The sequence below is a fragment of the Bacillus rossius genome, chromosome 13 (genome assembly GCF_032445375.1).
Source record: "Bacillus rossius redtenbacheri isolate Brsri chromosome 13, Brsri_v3, whole genome shotgun sequence".
NCBI lineage: Eukaryota > Metazoa > Arthropoda > Insecta > Phasmatodea > Bacillidae > Bacillus > Bacillus rossius.
The window spans coordinates 38176788-38203617 of NC_086340.1; the positions used below are offsets into that span (position 1 = coordinate 38176788).

The following is a 26830-nucleotide window of genomic DNA, read 5'->3' on the forward strand; positions in this document are numbered from 1 at the left end:
ATATTTTTCAGTAGACTTTGAAAAAAAAAAGCATGTCTAAAGAAAGTAAGCTCAGTACACGAACATTTATGAAGAAATAGGTGTAAGTGAACTAACCCTGGATAACACAAACCAGGGTTATTCGTAAATATAATGTAAACATTGTTTAACAATGAGTGTCTTCACACACCACCTCGGGGTTTGGGGTCTGAGATACACATGGAAGGAATGTAAGGGGTGGTTTCTTTGCCCCGTCTCTTCTCGTGCCTTGCTCGCTTGTTCCTCCCACACTCTTCCTTGGAAGCCCGCGTCATTAGGCAGATTTCCATGACAAAAGCCCGGACTTGTCCGCTCTGTGGACAGCGGTGACCAACCCGTGGGCCGCGTACCGAAATATCGCCGTCGCTGCAGCCAACGACACATAACACGCACTAGCTTATGTAAATCGTATGGCTTAAACTTCTGATAATTCTCTCATTTTTCAACTATTGCGCAAAATTAACTTAAACCTATAAGCTTAAATATTTACCATTAGATAATATGGCAGTACAGTATGTCCATAAAAGAATGTCCCAATTATAGATTTTAATAGTATCAACTGTAAGCGTTGTAAAGTTTTAATAATAATAATAATAATAATAATTTATTTCCCATTTTTTAACACTTTGTTAACAATATTCACTTAATTAACCAGGAAATTTAGCACTCACGAAAGCAAGCTTGTATGTGAGTGCATCTAGTCACTTCAAATTACATGCGGTATTTTGACGATTCTAACATTTGTAAATTTATAACTGAGAAATAAATATATAAAATATAACCTAAGACACTTTAGATTAGTTATATAAAGATGAAAGTTAAAAAGAGCAATTTATTAAAATTCAATATTATGTATAAACATAAAACGTATAAATTATAACATTGTTAAATGAATAAATGAAAATATAATTAAATAAAAAATAGTAGGTATTTAAGTAAAGTACAGGTACAAAGTTATAACAATATATAAAACTTACTTAAATACTAAAGACATTTCTTCATCAGTTAAAAGTTTTTGTTCTAGGTCACAATTAAAGAGTAACTCAAACAGTTTTATTGTTTTCTCGCTTGCAGCGCGAAAGAATGGCTCTTTCCCCAATTAATAGAGGTTGAACCTGTAAACTATATTTGGCAACAGGATGGAGCCCCTGACCGTTGTATTGGTCGAAACGGTCGAGACGACATAGCTCTTTTTTCGCTGGCCTCCACGTTCACATGACATAACGCCATGCGATTTATTTCCTTTGGGTCTTTATAAACGATCGTGTCTACGTTCCGCCGCTACCTAATGATTTGTCAGAGTTGAGACGCAGAATTGAAGAGGTTTTTGCTTCTATTTCTACGGACGTGTCAACCCAACTGTGTGCGAAGAATTGTAATTAAGGTTGGATGTGTGCCGTGTAACTAAAGGTGCACATATTGAACATTTGTAAGATAAAACAAGGTTCGTTCACCTTCAACTTAATGCATGATTTGTGATTTAGTTTAAATAAACTGTTATAATACACCTTTGAAACTGGGACATATTTTTATCGTCTAACACGTAGTATTTTCAGTAAGGGGTAAAAGGATTAAGGATGATTGGGCCCTGCCGTCTTCCAATTTGAAATATTTTGATACCGCTTGCCATAAATTTCCCGTGCTAAATTTTTTGAGTAGAAATGACATAGTGCTTAGCTTTGGTTACTTATTGAAGTCAACACATGTGAACTGGTCTTATTATTATGATATTTGTACTCACCAGCGTGAAATAAGTTATTTCCTTGCGGCACTTTCAGACAAGAATCTGTTAGTAAACACGTGGTTGCAGAAAGATATAGAGGGTTTGAGAGATACTATTTGTACCGTGCCATGCCAGAATAATAGGATAAATAGTTAAAAATAATTATTATAGAAAAAATATGGAAAAATTTAAAATGGCGGGGTATAATACCCCTTAGGGCTAAGGTTTTATTAAGTAGACCTATTTGAGTGAGTATAAATATTTTTTTAGCAAGGAAGAGAATATAATTTAGCGCAAATGGGTTGAATTGCATAACATAAAACAGGCAGACACCGAAGAAATTTCTGGATTCATTTCGTGATCGGCAAAAATTGAAACACTTATACCTGCTCGCTCTATCTTTGTTTGGGACAATTAAAAGTGACAGAATTTAATGGAAGTACCTGTGTTTAACGACGGAAATTATAATTTTTGATTTTTAAGTACCAATTCACGTGGCCAATTATGATTACAGCAATGTTTTGAATGTTGTAGTATGGCGATGGTTAGGTATGGAGCGACTTAACCTACGTCACAGTATGCCATTTCCTGACAATTCTTAACTCCATTGCTTTTCCCGAATAAAGCCTTAATCAAGTTCATTTAACTTCAAGGCTACATTCAGCGAGAGACTAACTGTGAAAGGATTCCTGAACTCTTTCTACGCTAAAAGAACTAAGTGTACATTGTAATATTAATTTTGTAAATGGAACAGAAATATTCATGTAAAATTATAGATATTTGTACTTTTTTATATTAACATGGAAACAATTGTACTTATTACTACAAAATAGTGTTTGCAGTAGATCTAATATTGGGTTAGGATTCATACCCGGCAATTTATGTTGCGTGTTGTCTCAGTACCTCCATAATTTAAACTAATTATCTGTAAACCGTTCCTAAATTCCTTTCCATTATATACTGCGCATATCAATAAGTAAAATTGTTGAACATTCGATTATTTTTTCCATTGTTAAAAAATTATGTTAAGTGATCGGAAAGAATTTATGTACACGTGTATAAAAGTGATTTTTAATACTTTCCCCATATTTGGTCACTACACGAAAATGAAAGAAAAAAATAATTTTAAATGAGCAGTTTAAATTCCAGACTCTCTAATCACTGACAGTATGCATAAAAATGCGACGTCTTAATAAAAAAATCCTTGGCGGCAAATAATAGTGATGAAAGAAAAAAGTGAAAAAATGCTTATATTATTATACATAGTTTCGGGATAGACAACGGGAAAAAAATGCAATTAATAAAGTTGAAGATATTTTAGTTAGAAAGACTCAGTATTATCTCGAAAAACGTATTTCATATATTCAAGAATTACCATAGCCATGTTTTGTACAATGTTACGATATGTTTCTTGTAGTGTTACATACTATTTCTTGGCAACTGTCTTCCAAAGAAATCTTGAAGAAAATTACACAAAAGAATTTTTTTTCTGTGTATTAACAAAAAAATATTTTCTTGCAGTTAGAATTTACTCATATTTCCAACAGTATTTCAGACAAATTTCAATTCGAACACGTCCAGCTTAAGCGTTATTATACTTATTCATAGACAAACATGAAATAGTGATGAAAGTAGTTTACTAGCTAAGCAACAATTTATCGTTACATATATATCTAGAGGTAGCGTCACAAACACATCGATAGCCACACAGACGCATGAAAGGACAAGAGCGACTCATCTTCACATCAAATGTTGCATTTGCGATTCAGCTCAGAAAAAAAATTCCTTTCTTTTGCAACATGAGAACACATGAATTCATTCGTTACCCAGGCAGATGTCACTCATCACTGGAGAGCACTGAAATACTAGCACACTTCTTTTTTGACGTGACAACGTCTAATAAATCGATGAACGCCGGCTGCACGCACGAAAAAGTGTCCCGTTACGCACATTGTTCCGTTACGCTGTGTCCCGTTACGCTCATTGTACGCTTGCGCTGCTTCTATTTCTCTTCCACTCGACTGTTTATAAAGTGAAGTGAAAAGTTAATGTGGTTTTCATTGCTTATTACAACAACAATTTTGGCAATAAAGATTAATTATTCTTGCATTTTAAAAATCTGATTACTAGTATAATTTCAAGTATTTATTCTTTTATTATTAAAATAAAAATGATTCAATTTTATTCATAAAGTATGCAATCATTTCATCAATGTTTTGTTATGATGTCACGTTAAACTATCGTCCGTAAACCGACTTTACAGACAACCAATTTTTTTTTAATTACCTCCCGCTATGGAAGCAATTTTGAAGACGTACTCGCGCGTTATGAAATCAAGACGTATTTGGCAAGTGCGCACACGGCGTAACGGAACCACGAGGAGCGCTCCGGTGCTTCGCCTCCTCGGCCGGCGGAAGTGACGACCCCTCATTGGTCATTAGCGAGGCCAGCCCGGTGGTTACGGCCGATCCGACCAATGGCGGCCGCCGTGGGTCATTACGCTCTCCGCGGCTGCTCAGCTGTCGCCGCGGCTTCGACGCTTCCCCCCGCGCCTTCACGGGCCGCCTTCGTGGCCACGTCACGACTGGGGGGGGGGGGGGGGCGCCGCTATTAAAACGCAATTAGCGGCGCTACTAATGAGCGGCGGGGGGCGGGCGATATCACAGGAAATGACGTCAGGTGTCAGAGGTGTGTTGTCGTGGGCAGGAGGGAGGGGTGAAGAAGGGAAACGACAGTACCGACAGTCTATTGTGATTGTTTCGCTTAGCTGCCCACTTCCAACCGCATCGTTCCGATCCCCTCGTGTCTTATTTATTGCTGCAAATGCGTTTCCTAGAAATTTAATCACTGCGTTGTAACCGGTGAGGGAAAACCTACAATATCTCACCCACAATATTTTCCTCAAATAATAAACATGAATTATACATCTGTACTCAACATAAAATTACATGCAATAAATTTCTTATTATTAAAAAAAACTGTTAAATGATAAAAGTGAACTTTATATTCTAATTAAGGAGATATATTTATCAAAAATTTTGCTCCTGTATAATTTAGAGTTTCAATTCCGTTTCTATTGCCATTTACATATGTTTAGAAATATATTAGATTTTCATTGTAATAGTAAACTATATATAGAAACGAAAAATCTTGACAAGTTAAGATTAGATACATAAACTTAATATAGGTATATTCAAAGGTAAAAAAAAAATCCTTTGAAATGAGTAGTTTCAATTCGAGATTCACTTTCACTGGCGATATGCATAAAACGTGACGACTTATTTTACATTAATATTAGGGTGTAAGGATAATAGAAAGAAAAATAGGCCTATAAATATATATATATATATATATATATATATATATATATCACAATTCCTTTCATACACGGATTATAACGAGTGTCATTGACTACACAATAAGGATTATATTACGAAGCATAAAAAAAAGAATAATCAATTTCGGCAACATCTATAGTAGCGACAGGATACACGTCAAAATTTATTGAAGGCAAATAATATTGTTAAAAGAAAAAAAGCCAGAAAATGTCTATATTATTACTCTACATAGTTGCAGAATAGACAGCGGGGCAAAATAACCTACACAATTAATATAAATTAAAGGATTTTTTTTTCATTTAAAGACTTTTTCAAATATTTTGTTTAAGAATGACATCCATAAATATAAGATTCTCTTAAGACTTTCGTTTCTTCGTTTATTCATAAGTACGGGCTTGAAAAATTTACTGTTTCGAGGATCTCCAGAATAGACTCCACGATTCTCTTCGTACTCGGGCAAATGCCACCTGCTCATTGGCTACTGACTTGTGAAGTCTGTTAACTACGGTGCCTGTAAGCCGACACTTCCAGTGTTGAGGGTTTTCCACTGGCTCAGAGTCCCTCAGATAAACTTATGCCCAGGTGTTCGCAAACCTTTTAGACACGCGGCTCCCTTAATATACAGTTTATTTCCGCGGCAAACCATACACAAACCAATATGAGTACACGTCCCGAAATTCTAAAATTCACAGTCTTATGAACACTCTACCAACATATGCTTTCCTATTGGCTGATTTCTTACTGTAGGGCTTCCCCCTTCTTCTGATAGGTCGAGGTGATTGTCTTTTCAGTGCTGCTGGTAGTTGACTGGTCCACACTCGCAGAAGGTGTGGCGGAACAAGTGTAAACAAATAATAAAATCAATACCGAGATATATATTTTTGCAGACTTACAGGTGACAAAAAAAAATTCCGGGCCTCTAAATATGAGGTAGCTACCTACGTCACAAAAATATCGTTAAAACTAATTGTATAGCTCAACATAAAGATCGCAAGCTTTCACGGCCATTATCTGAAGTAGCTTGGCTTCTGAGTTATAGCCGCATCCATGGCGAATATATCACTGACGTTTCGGTCGAAATTGCAGTCGCCATCATCAGGTTAGAAGAAGCCCAGCTCCGATTGGCCAAACAAACAGGCCAACTAGACGAAAGGAAGGCTGTGATTGGCCCACAGCTGTAGCCAATCGACACTCCTCTCAGGCGAGAGTATTAAAGGCAGAAGAACTTGAATAATCTCTGTAGGTAACTCTACGCTTATCATGGCGACTGCAATGTCGACCGAAACATCGGTGATATATGTCGCCTTGGACGCGGCTACAACCCAGAAGCCAAGCTACTTATAGCATAAAACCTCAAATTACGATTTTTAAATAGAGTTTTTTGAAGTTGAATAAAGTTTTGAATTTAAACTATGGCAATAATTATTAATAAAGCCATTATTTAAATAAATAACCTGGTATGGTATAAACGATTCAACCGTCCTGTAAAGTCAGTCTAAGCTTACGCTCTCTAGCATCGCTAGTAGGGTTATTCACTCAAGCGATGGACTGTGTTACACAAGAAAACCGCCATTGTTTTGTAAACCCGTGTACGGTATAGCACTACACGGTAAATTAGGTCCACGTCTTTTTCGCGAAAAAATCCTGAATACCTTTCAGACTGTGATAAGGTACGCCCGCGTCCGTGGTATCTCCCTTGTGATGGTGACCGTCTGCGAGAGCAGCAATGTCCCTTAGTTTACCAGGCCATTCGGGACGCGTTTGCTTCCGCACTGAATGGCTGTGCTTCGTGTACCAACAGTTAACACGTGCATGAAAGAATAGAAACCCAGTATTACTACGAACATATTTTTTTTGTAGCGATACAGTTGTTGTTTTCGTGTCAACGTAAAAAATGTTCGAATATCTGTAATTTTTCATGATTAATTTAAGTTACATTTCCGAAAAGAAAAAAATACAGAGTGAAATAACGGTAGCACAAGAACTGAACATCTGTCCCGGAGACCCGAGGGCATGACAGCACGGGAGAAGAGCGCGACTGGGAGATGCACGGAGTGTAGTCGGGATGACTAACGAGCACACAATGACCGGTCACAAAGCGGGGCCTGCTCGCGCCTTCGGGCCGAACTGACAGGTTCGTGCGCGCGAAAATAAAACCATCCCCCGCCTTCACGTCGGTTACCTGCTCCTCGGACACCTGCGACGGTCATCGCAGCGGACTCGCACCTTCGAGGTCCCGGGAGACAGACACCTGGTTTCTTTGAGTAGTGGAGGGCCCAATCGCCGGACAGTAACTTTCACAATACGTTTTTTAACATAGCTACGTTGCTGTCTTCATCCATTTTCATAATAACTATTGTAAAGAAAAGCCATTAGTGATAGAAAATTTAAGATAACTGATAACAAGAGAGCATCGCTCTAATATTTAATTTTCATCATGACCATCCTAAAGAATGCACATTAGTGATAGCAAATTGAAGACAACTGTTATGAAGTACCCACACGATTTTTTCCCATTAAAATTATTAGTTTTGTTTTATTGCTTGGTTCTTATTTTAAGCTTATTTAAAAATGCACTATGCATGGCCAGGTTGGGACCATTCATCACGCTTCGACCTCCGCCCAATCACACGTTCATACATGCTCGGGCACCTGACTGCTACTAGGATCATCACCCCGCGCAACTCCAAGACAAACACTCCTGCACAGGACTGGCCTGTCCCAGATCCACGAGCCACACTGTAGGATCACCGACACGTGATCACCCAGCAGAAGAACAGCTCGCGGAGCCACCACCCCCACGACAGACCACCCCCACGACAGACCACACCCACGACAGACCACCTGCACGACAGACCACCTGCACGACAGAGCACACCCACGACAGAGCACCCCCACGACAGACCACCCCCACGACAGACCACCTGCACGACATACTACCCCCACGACAGAGCACCTCCACGACAGACCACCCCCACGACAGACCACCCCCACGACAGACCACCTGCACGACAGACAACCCCCACGACAGACTACCCCCACGACAGAGCACCTCCACGACAGAGCACCCCCACGACAGACCACACCCACGACAGACCACCCCCACGACAGACCACCTGCACGACAGACAACCCCCACGACAGACTACCCCCACGACAGAGCACCTCCACGACAGAGCACCCCCACGACAGACCACCCCCACGACAGACCACCCCCACGACAGACCACCTGCACGACAGACCACCCCCACGACAGACTACCCCCACGACAGAGCACCTCCACGACAGAGCACCCCCACGACAGACCACCCCCACGACAGACCACCCCCACGACAGACCACCTGCACGACAGACAACCCCCACGACAGACTACCCCCACGACAGAGCACCTCCACGACAGACCACCCCCACGACAGACCACACCCACGACAGACCACACCCACGACAGACCACCTGCACGACAGATAACCCCTACGACAGACTACCCCCACGACAGAGCACACCACGACAGAGCACCCCCACGACAGACCACCCCCACGACAGACCACCCCCACGACAGACCACACCCACGACAGAGCACCCCCACAACAGACCACCCCCACGACAGACCACCTGCACGACAGAGCACCCCCACGACAGAGCACACCCCACGACAGACCACCTGCACGACAGACAACCCCCACGACAGAGCACCCCCACGACAGAGCACCCCCACGACAGACCACCCCCACGACAGACCACCTGCACGACAGACAACCCCCACGACAGACTACCCCCACGACAGAGCACCTCCACGACAGAGCACACCCATGACAGAGCACCCCCACGACAGACCACCCCCACGACAGACCACACCCACGACAGAGCACCCCCACGACAGACCACCCTTCGAAAGACCACCCCCACGACAGACCACCCCCACGACAGACCACCCCCACGACAGACCACCCCCACGACAGACCACCTGCACGACAGACAACCCCCACGACAGAGCACCTCCACGACAGACCACCCCCACGACAGACCACCCCCACGACAGAGCACCTCCACGACAGACCACCCCCACGACAGACCACCCCCACTACAGACCACCTGCACGACAGACAACCCCTACGACAGACTACCCCCACGACAGAGCACCCCCACGACAGACAACCCCCACGACAGAGCACCCCCACGACAGACTACCCCCACGACAGAGCACCCCCACGACAGACCACCCCCACGACAGACCACCCCCACGACAGAGCACCCCCACGACAGACCACCCCCACGACAGACCACCTGCACGACAGACAACCCCCACGACAGACTACCCCCACGACAGAGCACCCCCAAGACAACCCACCCCCACGACAGAGCACCCCCACGGCAGACCACCCCCACGGCAGACCACCTGCACGACAGACCACCCCCACGACAGAGCACCCCCACGACAGACTACCCACACGACAGACCACCCCCACGACAGACCACCCCCACGACAGACCACCCCCACGACAGAGCACCCCCACGACAGAGCACACCCCACGACAGACCACCTGCACGACAAACAACCCCCACGACAGACTACCCCCACGACAGAGCACCTGCACGACAAACAACCCCCACGACAGACTACCCCCACGACAGAGCACCCCCACGACAGACCAACTGCACGACAGACAACCCCCACGACAGAGCACCCCCACTACAGAGCACCCCCACGACAGACTACCCCCACGACAGACCACCCCCACGACAGACCACCCCCATGACAGAGCACCCCCACGACAGACCACCTGCACGACAGAGCACCCCCACGACAGAGCACACCCCACGACAGACCACCTGCACGACAGACAACTCCCACGACAGAGCACCCCCACGACAGAGCACCCCCACGACAAACCACCAGCTTGACGACCGCAACAAGGACATCCTAGCGGCCGGTGGGCCCGGCGCGCGACGGTGACCTCTACTTGGACCGTGGCGCTGCGGGACCATCACCACCGCCCGACCCCCGTGAAGCGAGCATCAGCTGCCAGAAGCCGCCCCCAGCAGCCAACCAGTAGCCGAGCGTTGGAGGAGTTACGACTTCATACATAAATATTCTTGTGACTGTATCGCCCGTAGTGGCCATGTGAACAATGTTTTTGTTTTTTTTTTCTACAAAGTGCCTCATAGATATGTATATTTTTGAAGAGACCTCGAAATCAAGGGACCGAATTAAAAAAAACTTTTACAAAGTTGTTGCTGTTGAAGAAATGATTTCAATTAAAAGATTATTTTTTTTACTTTTTAGTTCATACAAAAATGAAAGTGTGTTTTTAGTTGATTGTGAGAAGTAATGCATAAGCAAACAAACCTGTGAAAATTAATTCACTTTATTTTGATAGCCACATATTTTGTGATGTGGCATGAGTATGAGAAATTTTGCATCTCCTTCCTTTTTATAAATAACATTTTTTATTACAAAAAGCATTAATTTTTTTAACAAGGTTTAAATTTTTTTTTACTAAGTAATTAGTTGTCAAGTAGTTTAATTAACGTTATAAACCTAAAACTTTGGATTTGAACCTTCTGTCCGAGTTGTTTTTGCTAGTAGTTATAGGCCCACCCGACAGATAGCGTCACACACCGCGCAAAACATTGTTTCAGTTTCCAATGTAGAGTAGCTCTTCTACAGGATGTCCATAAAAGAATGAACTATTTTCAATTGTATATTATAAAAGTTTAATTTAGACTATCTACAACAAATCATACATCAATTTAAAGGTAAACTTATATTTTTTTTACAAATGTTCACTTTTTGCACATTTTTTATATGGCACATATCAAACCTAGAGCCCAATTCATCCCACAATTTGGTTAACAAGCCCGGAGTAATGGAAGCAATAGCCTATTGAATTCTGCGTCTCAACTCTGGCAAATCATTAGGTAGCGGCGGAACGTAGACACGATCTTTTATAAAGCTCCAGAAGAAAAATTCGCATGGCGTTATGTCAGGTGAACGTGGAGGCCAGCGAAAAAGAGCTCTGTCGTCTCGACCATCACGACCAATCCAACGGTCAGGGATTAGGACGTTCAACCACTCTCGTACAATGAGATTCCAAAGGGGAAGGAATGGGGGGGTCCATTCTGTTGCCAAATAAAGTTTACAGTTTCACCCTCAGCTAATTGGGGAAAGAGCCATTTTTTTCGCGCTGCAAGCGAGAAAACAACAAAGTAGTATTCGCGCATGCCCTTACCTAAAACTGATAGGAGTTACTTTAATTGTGACCTTGAACCAACCCACTACAACGCTACAGATTATTCCGACCAACGGCCGGCATTCTCAAGTTTCCCTCCCACATACGCGCCCTATCAGTGTAGGGTGGGAGTATGTCCAGTTCGTTTGTTTTTTTACATTCCAAAGCATAATTTAAAACAGAACTGTTAGGGATCGCTCCCTGTTGTTGATCGGGAGGGTATTAGAGCTTCGGCAATGACCAGCGGCTGGGGCCAGCAACCCAGCATAGTCACCGCCTCAGCCCCGTACCTCGCTCAGCTGACCAGACGGTTGGCTGTACAACGCTTAAAGTTGATAGTATAAAAATTTATAAATGGGACATTCTTTTATGGACATTCTGTATATCTCCCGCCTTGTTCTGTGCTCGAGGTCCAGCAACCAGACACGGGCATCAAACCAAGTGCCCGCGGAGAGTCGGGTGATAAATTACCGCCCTTTACGTCTGTGTATCGACCGAGCGAAGCAAGGTGTCCCCAACAACTAGACCGATCGGCGATTGTATGTATGTTTGTATTCGACTTTGTCTGGTGATACCTTTCGAACCGTTGATCGCATTCTCACAAAGTTTGTTAGGTAGGCAAGGTATGTCCAATGGCATTTTAGGTTTGTTTATGAGCAAAAACCATTCCAGAAAGTTTCAATTTATTTAATAAATACACACGAATCTTTCAAAACCAAACACATTACTTCGATTTCTGGCTTGTAATCCAAAAGAGAATAGTGTCCAAAGATAGCTTTATATTGCATTTCTCAAAGAGAACTGAAGGAAACGAGCAATTAGCTAAATATCACAAATAAGGGAACATTGTGAGGTCTCAGTTGGCAGCGAGCTTATAGTAATAAAGGTGTTTAAGTGATTTAAGAGGTCTTCCTGGCAAGGGGTGTATTTGTGTTAGTGAGGCTGGATGATAAGTGTGACACTAGCTGGTGCTTCTAGCGCGGTATCGCCTCTGAGCTGGCGCGCAGTCTTCTCGTCGTGCACATGATAACTGTGATGTTTGAGCGGTCACCATGACATTATAAAACGGAGAAGTGATGATAGCGATTGAGTGCGTTCAAGAATCTTTACCGGGCGTTTCATGTCTACAAATAATTCTGAAGACTAGCGTTTTAGTAATTTTCTCTTTCCTAAAAATACAGTTTACGTAATACGGAAACCGTAAAGCCCACCCGCCCTCAGCTCGTTTTTAAATTTATTTTTTCGTGAACAGACACCACATGGATATCTTGATCAGTTTTCAAATCACGCGTTTCCTTCTGAAGCTCGTCCACTCTATGTGAACCCGAGTAGACGTGTACTGAATTGAATAAATATGTGGGTTTGCGGAACTCAGCTCCAGCTGTCAGCTTGAAAAAACCACCAGCTCGTCGCCCATAGACAAGAGGCAGGCAAAGAGGGTTAAGAGAGGAACATAAGAGTTATCTGGAGTCCGACAACCACTGAAGAATTACTGAATTGCTAAAAAGTGACATGATAAAAATAACCACACAATATTTAAAACGTGCAATTAAAGGCACTGTGTAGGTACATACTAATTTTTTAAGTAGAGAGGAGCCATATAAATTTTAAAATACAAATGTAAATACTACGCATTTGAAAGATTACATTTTCGAGGAAACAGATACGAAGAAACATATTTCAGGAAGGGAAATTCAGCAATTTAGATACAGTTATTTAAAGAATGTCTTATGGTATTGCAAGGTACAATTATGGCAAAAAAATTAAAACAGCTATTTACGTTACGTCATTGGATTTATCAACATACAACTCCATCGTAATTTGATAATTACTTAATAAATTAGATTTATTTATTAATAAATAAGTCAATTGTAATTAATTTTTTTCTTAAAACTTAACAACCAAAATATAATAAATGATAATTGCTATTAGAATTTGGTCTATAATTAACGTTATATTTTTTGGCCTGCTTAAGACATCACAATCAAATTAAAACTTAATAAGTTATGGATTTTTTAACTAAAACTTATGTCAATTACAAGTCAATAGCAACAGAAGTGTTTGAGTTAAATCATTTCGCACAGCCAGAAACATTAAAGGTTTTTTACGCGTAAAATTTAGTTTATGCATGTAATTTGCTTATAGGAAATTTTTTAAAATAATAATAAATTGAAATGCGCAGACATACACTTAGATTTCATTGATCTGTATTATCTATGAAACGAGATTTCACATGAATCTGAAATGAACAAAAAAAAACCTTCAGCGAGTCTTTCAGTATACTGTTTTATATCTAACATCGATAAAGAGCAAATTCATGTGTTGTCATGTTTCAAATACAATTATAATACAAAACTCAGACACAAAGTTTAACGTGGAATTCTTTAAAACGATGCCAAGCCTGATAAATATACGCAAATTGTGTTTTCAACTACATTTATGGACACGAATCACAGTTAGTTTCTGCACCCACTGCTAGAATTCGCTGACGGAGCAGCTACGTCGACTAACAAATCATTTGATTTGCAGACCGAAATTTTAAACCATAAGTAGGTATATTGAAACGGCTGCGATAAAAGCGTAAAAGACTTGGGAAAAAAAACCTAACCCAGGCTTTGTACCTAATTTTCTACAAGGAATTATTATTGAAATACTGCCCATTTTGTTAAAATTCACTAAAAAGTTAATACTATAAAGTTTCCCTTTGTGAACTTGTGTTCGCACCATCTGCAACAGATGTCAGCGCCGTGGTTGTTACACTTTTCCGTTACTTTACTTCCGTCACGCCCATGGAATTATACTCCCATCAAATGCCGTATTGCGGGAGCTACGACGTTACACATGAAAAAGGGAAAAAAAAAAATTTCAAACAGGGTGGTTGATGAGGAACCTTACTGTTGTAAAACAACGGCCTTAACGGTAACGAGCTGAAGAAACACTCGTGGGATGTCGTCTCTTTCAGTTGTTGGCTGGGACGTCTAAAGTGGGCTCAGGATGGTTCATGTCTCGTCCGTGTGCCTGAGAGAGAGAGAGAGAGAGAGAGAGAGGAAGACAGTTATAAAGAGAGCCATGTTAGTATGTAGGGAATGGGAAAGCCTCGCATACGTACCTGCTCGTGCACTTCAGGTGAAATGAAACAATACTTAATTTTTTTTGTCCCCCTGCATGCTTCTGTGGCCTGGTTAACGGGCCGCGACGCACGGGACAAAATAATTCCTGCTTTCTGGTGCATGGAAAATTTGCGTTCTTTCGCGGAATTCCAAATTAGCGAGACGGCGTCGGCGTGCGTCCCGGCGTTGCGCACGGGAGATCGAGCAGATTGCCGGGGGGCAACGTACGTATGATTAGTCAAAATTACGTTTACAGCTGGACTGTTGGAGAATAGCAGCAGTATGTACAATTTGTGTGCAAACTATTTCAGACACAAAAAAGAAGAGGGGGACATGTCGTACCTCTGCGTGCGATCCATATAGCGTGTACTCAGGCAAACACGTGATTTGTCACTGACGCAAAATAATAGTAAATCTTGTAGAATGAACATCACGGGGTTTGAATTGTTCTACTTCATGGGAAGAGACCGGAAAAATTCGCGAATTCATTTCACGATAGGCTAAAATACAAATAGTTATACCTCAGTGATGCCTCTGCTATTGGTTCACAACTCACCTGGGTGACTCTGGTCCAATGAGAAACACCCAACTAAAGCTTTATCGAATCACAGGCTGCTACGCTGGGAGGTCTCACAAGACAGCAGCCAGTGAGTGGGTGACATTTGACCGAGTGTATGTAGAACTAAGTTCATCCTGCAGGTCATTGAACCCGCGAAATTTACCACATGGGTTAAGAAAACATAATTAATATTCGGAAACAGCATATGATTAGTTAAAAGAATGGTTGTCAAAAGTAGTTTAAAAATGTTAAGATTACCTGGAGTTTACCCGCTAGTCTCAGTATATCTTCGATAAATCACAGCCCGCTAAATGATTCATATCACTGGGCGAATATCTTCTCATAGCTGTGGGCGAGTGGAATTATACCTCATCTTATAATTTATTTTAGATTAAGTATTTAATTTACGGATTGACACACCACAGTGCCTTGTCGAAGTCAATGAACTTGTCTAATTTAATATTCGTGACTTGGAGCAAATATTTTGTGGTAGCCAGGGTGAAAAACTTATTTTATCACAGAGGCTCCATTCCTTAACCCGTTAGTAAACACGCCGTAACGAGGTATAAAAGCCGGGGAAGATACAATTTATGCAATATTCATGCCGTATATTTGATTACACAAATCATAACATACATGTCCCCAACTTACTTAAAATTAATTGTATCCATCGAAGATCGAACTGTAAACAGCTAAAGTTCGTGAAGTAATTTAAAAAAAATATATATAATTTTTATACTTGCTTGGTTCAAAAGAAGTAGATTATTCAAAGCCCATGACGTAAGTGAATTCGTTATTTAATATATATATTTTTATTTAAATTGTAATTTTATATAAATTTTTAAAAATTTCAAGATGTCTTTAAGATGTCAGCGTATAAGCACATTAGCTTTTTGGAATTCAAAATGGCGTAACTCCCGATGGCGGTTATTGCAATTTTTTTTAGACTCCAAGATGGATGAATCTAATATCGGGATCGGCGTCAAGGTTATCCTAGATGGTATCCATGACGTCATCCAAGATAGCTGACACTGGCAACACACCTTGAATCTTGCCGCCAGGCAGAATCATAGCCAGGATTGTGTGAAGGAAGAGGTCAGATATAATCATATAAAATTTATGAGTAAGTTGTACTTATGTTTGAAATTTAATTTAATATTGATCGTCACGTTAAAATATCAGGGAATAGTAGACTTTTAGATTTCCATCGTTTTCAAGCATAATGTTTCTTTCTTGAGAAATGAAAACTGAAGCAATTTATGTTTTTTATTTATTCAGTTATTTTTAATACTGTTTTCTAAAGTTCATTGCTTGTTGATTTTGTAAAAACATGTCATAAATACATATACATATATTAATGTTATTAAATACATGAAACACACGTGTCAAGTTTCTGTGAAAGACATAATACGTAGCCTACAGTAATACACGAAATAGTGTTCGCAGTAACACTGGGTTTGGAAACTTCCCCGGGCATTTATTATTTCTGTTGTCCCAGTACCTACAAATATCAAGTTATTTCTAAACCTTTTCCTGAATACCTTTCCAGTATTAACTGCGTAAAAAATAAATGATAGAACAATATAAATTCAAATTTTTTAGAATTCAATTATATTTTTAACGTTTCGAAAAAAAATTGTGCTTCAATAATCAGTTAAACTATAAAATCATGCGCCAATTTCCGTAAGAAATACTCGGTATTATCTCGAAAAACGTACATTGTATATGCAGAAATAACCATGGCCATGTGTTGTCCCAAAGGTAAAACAAAATAAAGCAAAATTGTTGAATATTCGATTATCTTTTCGACGGATTAAAAAAAAAAAAATTAGGCTTGAACGATACTTCGATCAAAAGATAAAATTACGCAGCAATTTTCTTTAAGTTATAATCAGTATTAGCTCTACCAACTTATTTTATGCATGCAAAAATAACCATAGTCATGTATAAGTTGTACAAATTTACAATATATTTCTTGTAGTATTACAAACTATGTATTTCCTGGAGACTGGTTTACAAAGGAATTTTCCGTAAAAGTGCAGAAAAATAATTTTTCTGTGCAAGCGTATCATCATGGTACTGAACAGTGATACGGGTACTATGACAGTGGTACGTCTGAAGACCTGGCTCCGAACTGTCGTTGTCCGGGATGACCCTAGTCCGCCGTCCTTTCCTCGCCTCCCGCACTTTTTTATCGTTATTAATTCGTGACTGTGCAAGAAAACAAGGAGTGAGACAAAATGAAAATTATCCCCGCCTCACCTGCTCACTCCCCCCGAAGTGCCACGGCGGGCAGAAAGTACAGTCGTTGCCGCGTGCCCACTGGCGCCCCAGGTACAGTCTCGACAGTTCAAGTAGATTCCAGGCTTTCGGAGACAATCTATAGAAATAAAAAAAAAGGCGCATGTCCGCTCGTTCAAAATCTTAAATATCCGAAAGTTATTCACCGATTGCTTTGAAATTTTTACAAAATTTCATTTGAACGCGCACGTGTTTTTATGTACCTATGTCACACCTGTGATAGGTAAAAAGATAGATAAAAATATAGATAAGTAAAAAATATATAAATGAATGTTTGTGTGTTCGTCTTCTGTTTTGTAAAGATAAATACATAGATAGAAAGATATGCGCAAAGAGAGATAGAGATTGAGAGAGGTATAGAGAGGATATATCCCCTTACTAATATTATAAATGCGAAAGTAACTCTGTCTGTCTGTCTGTCTGTCTGTGTGTCTGTTTGTTACCTTTTCCCGGCTGAACGGCTGGACGGATCGTAATGAAATTTGGCAAGGAGATAGATTATATCCTGGGGATGGACATAGGCTATATTTTGTCTAAAAAAAAAATTTTAAACGGGTTAAAAAAAATATATCTTAATTTTATGTAATGTGTGTCATAGATATACAAACTGTTAGTGTCATTCCTCTATGTCTGCCGAGCAATAGCTTTCAAGCCATTACGTTACATTTTGCTATTGTAAGGAACTTAGTAGAGAGTAAGAAAAAAATAAAGATCTTGACAGTTTGTAGTGTCGCCATATTTGTTTCAATTTTCAATACCGTTTTCGTATATTACAATTTAAATTGCAGAAAAAAATCATGTTTCATAGACACAAAAATAGTGAGTGTGTGTCATTTATCTATGTCCACGAGGTCTCGCCGCATCAATTATCTCCTTGGGGCGAACCCGTCCGCTTGATTAAATAAACAGCTTTTATCGTTGAATGATTTCATGATTTATTTCATGAAAATCTGCTCTCATAAAAAAGTTAGTTTTATAGACATTCAATAGGTCTCTCTCTCTCTCTCTCTCTGAAGATCAATCTATGAACCGTTACAAATTTATTTCCTTTATTTATTTTTTATTTGATACAATATGATTTCACTAAATATTAATTTCTACCCCTTCCTTTTTTCATTTCCACATTACGAAGTTTCACTTCTTCCACGTGGAGGGACTCCACGCAACTTTTTTGCATGCAATTAAAAACTATTTTTTAATGATGCCAAATAAGTATAACTTCTCATGCGCGTACCTAAGTACACGCACATATTTTTTAAATTTAATTTCTTCTTATATATTTTCTCCCTACCTAAGGCACTCATAATTCTTTTAAATTTCAAGTGTATGTTTTCAATGTCATTCGAGTTGTACAATTTTTTTTTGTCAAATTGGTCATTATTTATACTTTGATTCGTTTTGGAAACATACGTATTTTAAGTATTAAGACAAATAAAAAAAATTAGTTTCACTAACATTCTTAGGTTTTTATTGTGTGGATAGTTTCAAGTTTAATATTATGTAGGTACATAAATTCTTAAACTTATAAATTTATTCAAAATTTATTCATAGGTTGGTAGGGCCTACTAATATTTTCTATTTGTCAATATTGTAATTTTTTTTACAGAACCTACTTATTTGCAAGGAGTTTGGTTTAGTGTTTATAATTTATCTGCTGAGCGTCAAGAGTCTTAGGGCTGCCGAGACGGAAAGCCAGAAATATTTATCAATTATTTAATATATTTTTGAAAAATTTGAATTTTACTATTTCAGGAAAGTTTATTTTTTTTTATTAATTAGAATAGTTACGTGTAATTGCCATCTTCCTTTATTTCATATTAAATATTATGTTTGGTTGACTGTGAGATAATTTTATTTATGTATGTTTTAATTTCATTTAATTTCTTATATATATTCTTACCTACCTACTTCTAATTTTCAGGCGGATGTTAACATTGTCATTCCAGTTGTATAAATTTTTTTGTCAAATTAGTTGTTATTTATACTTTTTGTTTCATTTTGGACTATGTTATTTTTTTACTTAATTCAAAGTTTTGTGGTGTGTACAGGGAGTGATATCTCTATTAATTTCTATACTCCTTTGGATAAGAGGAATATGGCCACCACAGTTTTAAATATAAACAAATCCTACAAATGTTTTAAACATTATGACAAATAAAAATAGTTTAAAAAACATCCTTAGTTTTTGTTTGGTGTGTATAGTTTGAAGTTTAATATGATGTATGTACGTAAATTCTTAAACATGCAGTTATTTATTAATTTATTTAGATAATTATTCATAGGTAGGTAATAAGCTTTCTATTTGTTAATATTGTTATTATGGTAGATAAGAGTACAGTAAATGCCTACATTCTTATATTCCTTTATATTTCTTTCGATTTGGAGTGTTTCCGAGCCATTCGGGGTCCTCAACATCACCCCCCCCCCCCTCCCAGGTGGTTAAAGCCCCAAAATTTCGAAAGTTTAAAAATTTTTAAAAATCTATCTCTTTCGATTTTAAGTGTTTTCGAGCCATTCAGGGTCCTCGAACCACCCGCCCCCCTCTGGGAACAAAGCCCCAAAATTTCGACAATTTCAGGAATTTCAAATAGCTATATATTCTTTCGAGATGGAGTGTTCCAAACCATTCGAGGTCCTGAACATCCACTTTCCGCAAAAGTGAAACCCCCAAAATTTCGAAATATAAGAATATATATAATAATTGGATGTTGGCATGTATGACGTCGATAAACTCTTACACCGTTTGACCAATCGCCATGAAAGTTGGCACATCGAAGTGTTTTTATCATGGAGAAGGTTTTTATGCTAACCATTTTTTTAACTCGCCGCTAGATGGCGCTGTAGCGCATCAACTTCTAAACCTTTCAACTGATCGCCATGGGTAAACAGAAAACCATAGGTCACAGATACACAAACCGTAATTATGTGTCATTTCTTAATGTCCACCACACTGGACATATCGCTATCAATTTTGCTGTAACTCGCGGACAATATATCACCCGGTGTTCAGCCCGGGCAAAGCCGGGTACTGCAGCTAGTATATATATATATATATATATATATATATATATACACTAGGGATATATAAAGAGATTTAGAGAGATGTAGATAGAGATATGGATTGAGATATACTATAGATATGAACACAAATACATAGAGAGCTTAAAAGAGAGACAGAGTGATATGGAGAAATATAATTAGAGAGATAGAGAGGTCTATAGAAATGTTTACATATATAGAGAAATATAGTGAGATTTATATAAAGAGATAGGGAGATATATAGAGAGAGATGTTTTGTATATGTGTACCTACTCCAAATAAATTACAAAAAATATTGAAAGAGGCATAGCAACACATGCCGGACATTTTCTAGTAAAATAACTTAGCTTCTAAGGTTGATCCTTTGTCGAAGTGCAAGATAGCACCAACGTCTGAACAACGGACACGGCCAACCCATCGTACTTTGTCCGGTTTTCGGAAAACCGCTAGTAATTTTCGGCAAAGACTCCTCCCAGCCCCGCCATTTTAAAAAGGGATGAAGCCTCCCAGTAAGTAGTATATAATAACTACCCCGACAAGGAACAGGCAGAGACATAATAAAAAAAGTATGGCCACTTAGTTACATAAGGGTGCGGAGGAAATGTTTTTTGAAAGGATTATTGCAATCCTATTTACTGCCCTATTATAGTTGTGTGATTCCAATTAATCTTTGTTTAATACCGGCTTGCACATATGTTGCTGTACGTATTATGTATTTTATGCAAACGTGACACGTGTGTTTCATGTATTTCTTAAACCTGAAGATTCCTGCAGCAATGCAGAGCAAAACCTCGGTCCAATCGATCACTTAACGTGGCTCAAAATAGAACCTAAACTAAAATAATTAAAATGTATATATTTTTTAATTGAATCACAATACACTGACGAACACGTTACGACAGCCACATCACACAATAAAGCCAATAAGAAGAAAGGCCACTATGACGTCAGCCCGATGAAAAAGCTCCCCAAAAGCCCGACAGAAGTGCATTGCTATTCTACATTTTATCTCACTTATAACAGCCGATAAATTAAATGATTTTCCGAGAAATTTTTTCCAACTGTATTCTTCTTAAACTCTGTTCACATTTTTTACGATCAAATTTTTATAAATAATATTTAGTTTGAAATGTACTTAGTCACATTGTTCACACAGTATTTACAAACGGGATGTATCATTAATGTTTAAAAGACAATATAATTATGTTTTAAACACTGATATTTTTATTCGCAGTCCTCATGCTGGTACCACAAATTTAAGTACTGCAAGATTTTTCTTTGCTCATTATAAATATAAAATTTATTTTGAAAACATTTTTCCATAGGAGTTATATTTGTGTAAGTTTTAAGATTTTTAATGGCGCTGTATATCATCAACAGAAAGTAAAAAGCCCCGAAATATTTGTCTTGCTTCGACCGTGTTATCGTGGTGGTCGGGGTAAAGCTCGGTCACATAGTGCGCTATGCTCGCTATGTTAGCAATATTCGCTACGCGAGTAAATTATAGCCAGCAGAATGTCAGTTGTGACTGGTCGCACCATGCTGTGTTCGCTATGTTCGCTATATTCGCTATGTTGGCGATCCTGGCTACGCCACCGGGTGTTTGGTTTTTTTAAAAAAAATGGTTGTCTGTAAAGTCGGTTTACGGACGATAGTTTAACGTGACAACGTCATAACAAAACATTGATGAAATGATTGCATACTTTTATGAATAAAATTAAATCATTTTTGAATTATCACTATTTTGTATGTAGCTATACAAAGAAAGAGTGGAATTAAATCTACAATTTAATTGATAAATTCACTTTTATTTGCACTCATTAATTCAAATATGTTTATTACTTTAACGAAGAGATTATTTTAACTATAACTTTTATACATGTTTGCTATTTAACTTCTTCCAATCTGTGTTATTCTGTTGAGGATAGGAAGATGATAGGAAAAGTAGGAAACGAATGGGAGTGTTTCAAAGTTTGTTCCTCGAAAAAGTCAAATCGATGGTTGTTCCAATCGAGTGGAAGAGAGATAGATGCGGCGCAAGCGTACAATGAGCGAAACGGGACACATAGTAACGGGACAATGTGCGTAACGGGACACTTTTTCGTGCATGCAGCCGGCGTTCATCGATTTATTAGACGTGATCACGTCAAAAACCGAAAATAGAATGTAAAAATGTTGTGAACGCAAAGAAATAAAGACAGAAAAAAAAGTTTTTTTTGTTAATACACCGAGTTGTGTTATGATCGCTAGAATTCAGTTATCCTCTCATTCAGTTTCTCACTAAATGCAACCGTGAATTTAGAGGATCCTTTGGTTAAGACTGCGTCGGTAAAGGACACGGCCTTACTAATCGGAAACCGGTAATGCGTTATGATAACAATTAAAAAAAAAACTTGGGAAATACAAGAATCTTTCACCAACCATGATTTTCCTTACCGTACAAATACGTTTGACAGCTCAACCCACTTCCAAATCATTTGCCTCCCAAACGTCGGTAGTGTATAATCTTGTCTCATGCAAATTGTGTCAGCTTTGACAAATCTTAAAAAGGAGAAAAAAATGTCTAAACTGATTTTTTTTTTACATTTACAAGGAAAATCCTTGGAAACTCAGTTGCCAACGATATCACCTGTAACTCTACAAAACAGAACTTTGTACCAAATTAAAAAAAAAAGAGGATGTCGGCGGCCATCTTGGATTTTGGTCGTCTGCTATCGGCCACCATAGTTTTGTAGATGTATTTAATATTTTTAAGATATTCATGAAAATTCATTATCGCAGTGGTTTTTTTTACGAACCTAAGGAAGCTATTTCACATGTTTAGACTGAGAAGCAGCAACCTGGCCGCTGGGCTAAACGATCAGTTAAAAACTAAGGATAACAATAACAAAAATATGTTTTCCAAGCATGCTATTCATAAGCCTCTAGGAAGCTATAGTACTAGTTCAGTGCGAATCAGGTATGTCACGTTTGTAGTTTGGCACGAGGTGCTACTGCTGCGACCTGTTGTGACTTCCGGTTAACTATGCCTTTAAACAAGAGTTAATTTTTTGGCGTTACAAGCATTGCTCTGGTAATTTCACAAGCAAATAGTATTACGAGACACGCTGTTGTACATTTTTTACAAGGGATGGTAAAAGTACAAATAAATTACTTGTACATTTTACAACATTTTTTGAAGTGAAACTTCTTTGCTAAAGGGTCAAAAATTTTCGAGCGTTACGAAAATTCCAATCGCATGAGGGGAATAGTGAGGTATGTGGTGGGGGAACCGGTAGAGGAGAGTGCGTCAGCGGCGACGCCACTCCAACCATGCGCTAGCGGTCGAATGGGAAGACGCCAAGGGGGAAGGGATAGTTACGTAGCTATATGCTATGTGCTATATGCTAGTTGTAACTGCTGGATGGGAGAGGGAGACATGACGCAGCAGTGATGCTACAGAATTCTCGTAACGCTGCTTGTGTTTGTATACTCCTCAGTTTTCGTAACGGTTAACGATTGACGCTACCATATATATATATATATATATATATATATATATATATATTAGTAGTTTGGAAAAGAGTTATTGATTTGTGCAATAAACTTTAAAAGAATCATTCATTTTTATGTGAATAGTGTAATTGAAGATGTAAAAAAAAAAGAAATATAGACTAAAGAGGTTAGCTTTATAAGTATAATTTATTTTTGGAATGTGAACCTTGTGTGATTTTAAATGTCAAAAGGACTTATAGACTTGTGAGATACACTTTATAAGTGTAATTTATGTTCGATTGAAGTGTTTTTTTTTTGTTCTTTCATGTTATTAAGCTGGATATTGTGATTTAACATCACGCAAAAAAATAATAAAAAAGCAGAAAACAGATAAGTGGTACAGTTATCAAAAGCAACGAGGGAATAAATCGCCAAAAGAGGCGCCGAAAAAGTGCCAGTGAACAGATGCGAGTGTACAGGAAGCGAAAAAGGCCATTACTTTTTTTATTTGAAATCATACCCGCATCCTTAATATTTTCAATTATTATCTCTGGTTTAATAAAAAATACTAATAATTCATCTTTATCCATACCTAATAAGTAGGGACAGGAAAAATTCGCGGATTCAATTACATCTAGGATAGCCTCTATTATCCTCTGCATTTCTCAAGTCAACACGCGTGTTCATTGGGTACTAAATTGTGTGGCGTCTCCACTGGGTAGCTCGTGATTCGACGGTTCTTTGGTCGAAAGTCTCTCATTGGCCCAGAGAGATCCAGTTAAACTGCGAGCCAATGGCAGAACCAGCCGAAATGTTCACAATTTTGAGTTTCAGCCTATCACGAAATGAATCCGCGAATTTTCCCGGTCTCTACTAATAAGCAAGAAGTTTCACTTCTGTCGTGCCTGGACTTCACGCATCAATTTTTTTTATTAGAGTGTACCACGTATTCTTCTGCCACTGTGTTTGGAAAACAGCGATTATCACGAAGAGCTGAGACAAGAAATGCAAATCTGTAGGATTCGGTTGGAAAAAGACAAAGAGGGGGGGGGGGGGGGGGGGGGGGGGTTAGAGAGAGAGACAATTTTGCGAGCGGATTTTCATCGACAAAAGTTATCTGTGGCCAGGGTGCTTGTATGTTGTATATACTGCCCATATTTAAGCCTATATATGCATACAATTTGCAGAAAACTTTTTAAAAAAATGTACAAAACATTTTCCACAAAAACATAGTTTTGATGTTCACGTTTACCAACCCCCGTTTCGCAGTCAACGATTTTGCAAGCGCATGCTGGAAACCTTGGCGAGAGGAGGTGTGGGGGTGGGGAGGGCATTCTCCGGACCACAGGAGCTTGAATGAGGTCAACGCCTTCTAAATACACCACGGATCCCTTCCTCTGCGCGCTTCGGTTTCCCACGCTCGCGTTCTCGTGACGTGAACAATGACAGAGGGCGCGGTCAGCTGCGCCCGCGGGCCGTCATTATCCGGCTGTCATTCTCGGGCAACACCGCCGCACCTCCGCCTAAGGACCCGGGCAGAGACCGCTAGACGCCCTGACACGCCGGAGAAACCACATCTGCACCGATGCAGCTTTCACGCAGACCGTCACAGGATCGCGCGTGGAAAACACACGTTTATAATTCAAAATTATAAATTAGAACTAGAGACCGGAAAAATTCGCGAGTTCTTTTCGCGATAGGCTAAAATACAAATAGTTATACCTCAGTGCTGCCTCTGCTATTGGCTGAAAACTCACCTGGATGACTCTGAGCCAATGAGAAACACCCAACCAAAGCTGTATCGAATCACAGGCTGCTACGCTGGAACGTTTCACAAGACAGCAGCCAATGAGTGGGTGGCATTTGACCTGCACGTAGAACTATGGTGTTCATCCGAGAGGTAATTGAAACCGCGAATTGTTCCGGTCCCTAGTAATTGGCGGATGAATGCAAAAGAAGCCATTCATTGCCCCATTTGACCGGGCCAGTCATGACGTGTTGGCTTTCGCACCGGAATGGCTGTGATTCTCTTGTGTCGACAGTAGACACGCAACTGAAATAAACTTCAACCAATTGAGAAACAAAAACGATGCTACAGTGTTTTAACACGCAGCTAGTCTCGAAATATTTTCGCGAAAAATTCACGGCCCAACGAATGGACCACGTCTAGGCCGTATGGAGGGTCATATCTAGGGGAATGCAGATTTCGCGAAAAGATTTCGAGACTGGATAAAAGTTAAAACACTGTAGCACAGTCTGTGTTTCGTGACTCGGTGGAATTTCTCCGAGGTACAAATCGACTGTAACAACACCAATCCCAGCGATTCAGTGTGGAAGTAAACGCGTCCTGAGTGGCTCGGTCAAATAAGGCAACGATTTCTCTTGCAGACGGCCGCCAATCACAAGAAACCACAGGTGCGGGTATACCTTGTTGCAGTCTAATAGGCGTTCAGATATTTTCGTGAAAAATGCCTGCCTCTAGTCACATCACTTAATACCTACCAGCCTTCGGTTCCTTAAACCGTTGGGGCATTCCCGAAGAGGAGATGGATGGATCCTTTACATGTCCGAATTCGGAGGACCAAATATTGGGCATGGGTTTCTGAGAACCGGGAATCAGATAGCGCCATTTACACTCGCGGCATTGTTCCGACAACTGAACAGCTACGTCGGGAGGTTGAGGAGACCCATGCCAACCAGCTGCTATCAGGTCGCCGACGGTGCCTGCCCCCACTGGAGGCCCGAGTCCACTCCTGCCGCATCCCTGGGACCACTTGTGTCACCCAGTTGCTCGAGATCCAGCCGAGGTTTCCTCCTATACTGCCTGTGGTTTCTCATCAGAATAATAATGTTTAATTTAAGCAACACTAATGATTACAGAAAACATTTGGCAATTGATTTATCGCTTTCATAATAAGTTATTTTGTTCGGCATTTTGTACAGATCATATAAAATATTTAGGGAAAAAAATTGATAGATAATAAAAAAAATTGGTACACAAAAACACTGAATTATCAACTTTGAAGTGAAATATTTTGA

At 39.6% G+C, this 26830-nt stretch overlaps 1 protein-coding gene across 1 annotated transcript; it reads left to right on the plus strand.

Annotated features, from left to right (window-relative positions):
• The first annotated feature begins 7657 nt into the window (after positions 1-7657).
• LOC134538622 (uncharacterized) lies at positions 7658-10032 on the plus strand. Its single transcript, XM_063380054.1, has 2 exons — positions 7658-7669; positions 7825-10032. The coding sequence occupies exons 1-2, from the start codon at positions 7658-7660 to the stop codon at positions 10030-10032; spliced, it is 2220 nt and encodes a 739-aa protein (XP_063236124.1).
• The last annotated feature ends 16798 nt before the right edge of the window (positions 10033-26830 follow it).